The sequence below is a fragment of the Bremia lactucae genome, linkage group LG10 (genome assembly GCF_004359215.1).
Source record: "Bremia lactucae strain SF5 linkage group LG10, whole genome shotgun sequence".
NCBI classification, from domain to species: Eukaryota; Oomycota; class Peronosporomycetes; order Peronosporales; family Peronosporaceae; genus Bremia; species Bremia lactucae.
Genome location: NC_090619.1, coordinates 3,178,813 through 3,182,299, shown reverse-complemented (window position 1 = coordinate 3,182,299; position 3,487 = coordinate 3,178,813). Strand labels below are relative to the sequence as shown.

At 44.5% G+C, this 3,487-nt stretch overlaps 1 protein-coding gene across 1 annotated transcript; it reads right to left on the bottom strand.

Moving 5' to 3' along the window:
• Window positions 1-2,088: 2,088 nt before the first annotated feature.
• On the bottom strand, window positions 2,089-2,907 carry CCR75_004019 (uncharacterized protein; the record flags this gene model as incomplete). Its single annotated transcript, XM_067962109.1, has 3 exons — window positions 2,089-2,326; window positions 2,375-2,620; window positions 2,657-2,907. The coding sequence occupies 3 exons, from the start codon at window positions 2,905-2,907 to the stop codon at window positions 2,089-2,091; spliced, it is 735 nt and encodes a 244-aa protein (XP_067814720.1).
• Window positions 2,908-3,487: the final 580 nt, after the last annotated feature.

The window sequence follows — 3,487 nt, the reverse complement described above, 5'->3', positions numbered from 1 at the left end:
AGTGATAATTTAATGTAACGATACACCCCGTTACACCTTTGACCACATGTTTCGGGGGACGTATTCCCACAGATTCTTGGGTGCTTATTCCCTCAAGTTTTATTTTGGGAGTATCCATACGCACCATCTGATAATTACGATGCATGCATCGTCACGGCTTGATGCTGCCAGTTTATGCATGGCTCGTACTTTCTGAGCCATGATAATTCTAGGATAACATCAAATTTGTCATCTAGTACGATGAAGTCATCATCGTACTGGTTACCCTTTTTAATAAGTATTAGAACCAACTACACTTTTTTTCTTTACTGTTACAGATGCGCCTGTTGTTAGGCTCACTGTCATCCTCGTCAGAGGGGTATCGCGCTCAATAAATTTGAGTCTGCGATCTTCTAGCGATTGGCGTCTAATAAAATTGTTCGACGCCCCACAATCGACCAGGGCTTAAGTAGCAATTTAATTGACACTTCTATTTTTAGGGTGATGAGGTCAACCTCATCCCCTGGGGCAGTTACACACAATGTTTGTGTGTGAGGAGCAACTTTCGTCAAAAAGCCTGCAAATTCTTTTGACGTTGCTGGATCAGTAGAACACTCCGCACCTACTGACTTCGACCGTTTTCTTACGTTCGCCTCGCTGTTCAATTTCGCAACAGCGTTGGATCTGCGTCCTCCGCTGTTTCTAGCGGGTGGTCGATATTCTCTCTCAGTGTTTCTAGGACTGACCGTAGGGCACTACACTAATAGGCGTAGTCCGTCTTTTGATAACGATTGCATTTTTGCAATTCTTTGTGACTTCAAAAAACGAGATTTCTCGCTCTCTACATACGAGGGGTTCTTGGGTTCTGGACCTCCGTTTTCTTGTCGTCTCAGTGGACGATGTGCACCTGAGTAGACGAAAGCGTGTTTCAGACTGAAGCCTTCTTGTTCCGCTACAGAGATCGCTTGGTTAAGCGTCTCTTATTCGATCCGGAACAGGTGGGTCTTGACAGGACCGTCTCTGAGGCCCTTGATGAACATAGTAACCTGTTTGTGTTTATCTATCGGATGAATCACGATACAGCTGACCAGGTATCGTATATGTTGAGCTTAAGCGTGTAGATCACGCATGCCTTGCTTTAAATTTCGGAGCTCGGCTCGAGCCTGAATTCGGCACGTGGCGGCTCAAATGTTTGCCTTAACCGGGTCTTAAAGACCTCATACGACCCAAAACTTAATGTGTCGTGAAGCTTGAGCCCCAAGCCCCAAGATTTGGCACGTCCAGATAAGTTGGACATGCCAAATTTTGCTTGTGTTGCATCATCACTGATACCTTCGTTTGCCTTAAGCCTAAAATTCTATCTTTAAGCTTCCAAGTCGACGCAGAAGCGTCGGCCACTAGCAGCATGTAATTGCTGCTATCTCAACAGTTCTAACTGTTAAAGGAACAGTCGAAATATGTTGTATGAACTCGGCTATGGCCGCATGTTGTTCATATGTGTTTCGAGTGAACAGCAGGGCGCCAACGGCTGGCCCGCCTACAACCGAACTCATGCAATCGACCGCTCTCCATTAAATATCATTCAAATGAGTCAAACTTTTACGCGTTGCGTGGAAACCTTCGTGGGGGTGCTTGAAAACTCCCTCCTTCTTCATCCAACATGTGCATGTTGGATGGAACGTGCGTAGGCCATCGAATGGACTTCGAAGTGCGACTTGGTGTAACGGGCACCCTTTGCTAGTACTGATAACAGTACTTGTTAACCTTACACTGATTACAGTGCAGGTGAGGTGCTTCGAAACTTCACGTACACAAGAGCACAGAGGAGGAAGGTTTCTAACGATCTTCTATCTACTACAGACTTTATTACTCCCTCCGTTTGGAATTAAAGGGGACATTTCTGCGTGGGACTTCTGTTCGGAAATACAGGGATTATTGTTTACTTCGTGTATGAGTAATGGCAATCGAATCATATGGATGTGAAGTTTATGATTGATCAAAGGTAGTAATTCCTGATGCTATCAAGTCGATGCAGTGTCCGTCACTGCTTCCTTCGCCGCCTCAATGACCTCGACAGCACAGGTAAGATGGTCGGGCAAACAATTTTCATTAATTAGGCGATATTTCGATAAATGGGAAATCGTACTTGTTCTCCCCTCCGCATTTGAGGATCTCATTCATGCGAGATTGATGAGTAAGAAACACCTTGCTCAACGTATTCCTGTCAAGCTCAATAAATACTGCTTGAACAGCCGCAATTAACTTGTCAATGCTGTCCATCACCTTTTGGTGTTGCAAGGAAAAGATAGCATTGAAGAACCCCAAATCAAACACGTTTGTGTCAGGACTGTTAGGTGGCTAACATAATAATTGAAAATTCATACCGGATGCCTACTTCGCCTCATTGAACACGATATCTGACGGGCTGATGTGGGGCTTGGCGTAGTCTTGCTGTATCACAACAGCTGCCGATCGGGTTGAATTGGGCCATTTGCAGCGAATCACAGGAATAACCCTCTCGATAATCATCTGGGAATATTGATCTTTAGTCACTGAATAAGTATTCTTTGTGACCATGGTTCCCGCAGCCCTGTTCTTGCTAGAGCGCTTGGCAGGTTCTTGGGTGTCGATGGCCAGATCCCTACGCTCCCATCGAAGCACTTATTCCTAGCTGTACCTCATCTGGGCCTTGCCACCGCAGAGAGGAACGTCACTTTTAAGATGAATCTCTTGCATTTGCAAGTCCGTTGAGGGTGTTATTCGCCAGCGGTTAGATAATATTTCTGCTGACTCTTCAAAATCTAGAAAGCATTTTTCGTCGACATTCACGTGATCATCATGTTTTGAAAACGAGGCGTGGCCAATGAAGCGCTGTTGGAATCCAGCAAGGTTAGGCAGTACTTGAGGTGCTAAAGGGCTTAGCAGCATTAGAATGTGCCTTCGTATCCCTTCTCTAAGCAGTTTATGAGCAGTCGCGACTCCAATATTCAACGCAGCTGCCGTTGAACAGATATTGCCTCGCTGTTTCTTGGATATCGACTCGATATCAGCTTGCGTAATAGATTTTCGCTTCCGACCGACTTTTTCCACTTCCCTGCTTTTAAAATCAGCAGCAACTGATCCATCGCTAACGACTGTCGTCCTTGTTGCCACGATCTTGCGAGTTATGGCATATTTGGTTACAGCATCGTTTTTTGATAGTGCCATACGGAAAGTGTCCGCCGACACAACACTTGTAACGGGGCAATTCGACTTGTACTGCTTCAGTACACGTCCACTTCGCACTGCTTCAGTTGCGAGTGGTTCTTACGTTATTTTACGTACACTAGTACGTGCAGAGGAAGACTTCTCTTTAAGGTAACTAGCCTAAAGAGGGTAAAATGAAAACTGTATTAATATAATTAAGTATCTCTTCTATCTATCTTGTAAATGCTAACTTAATTATAATCTAATACTAAACATGCAATTGAATTCTTATCTTATCTTATCTGTATCTCTCTTTTGTTTA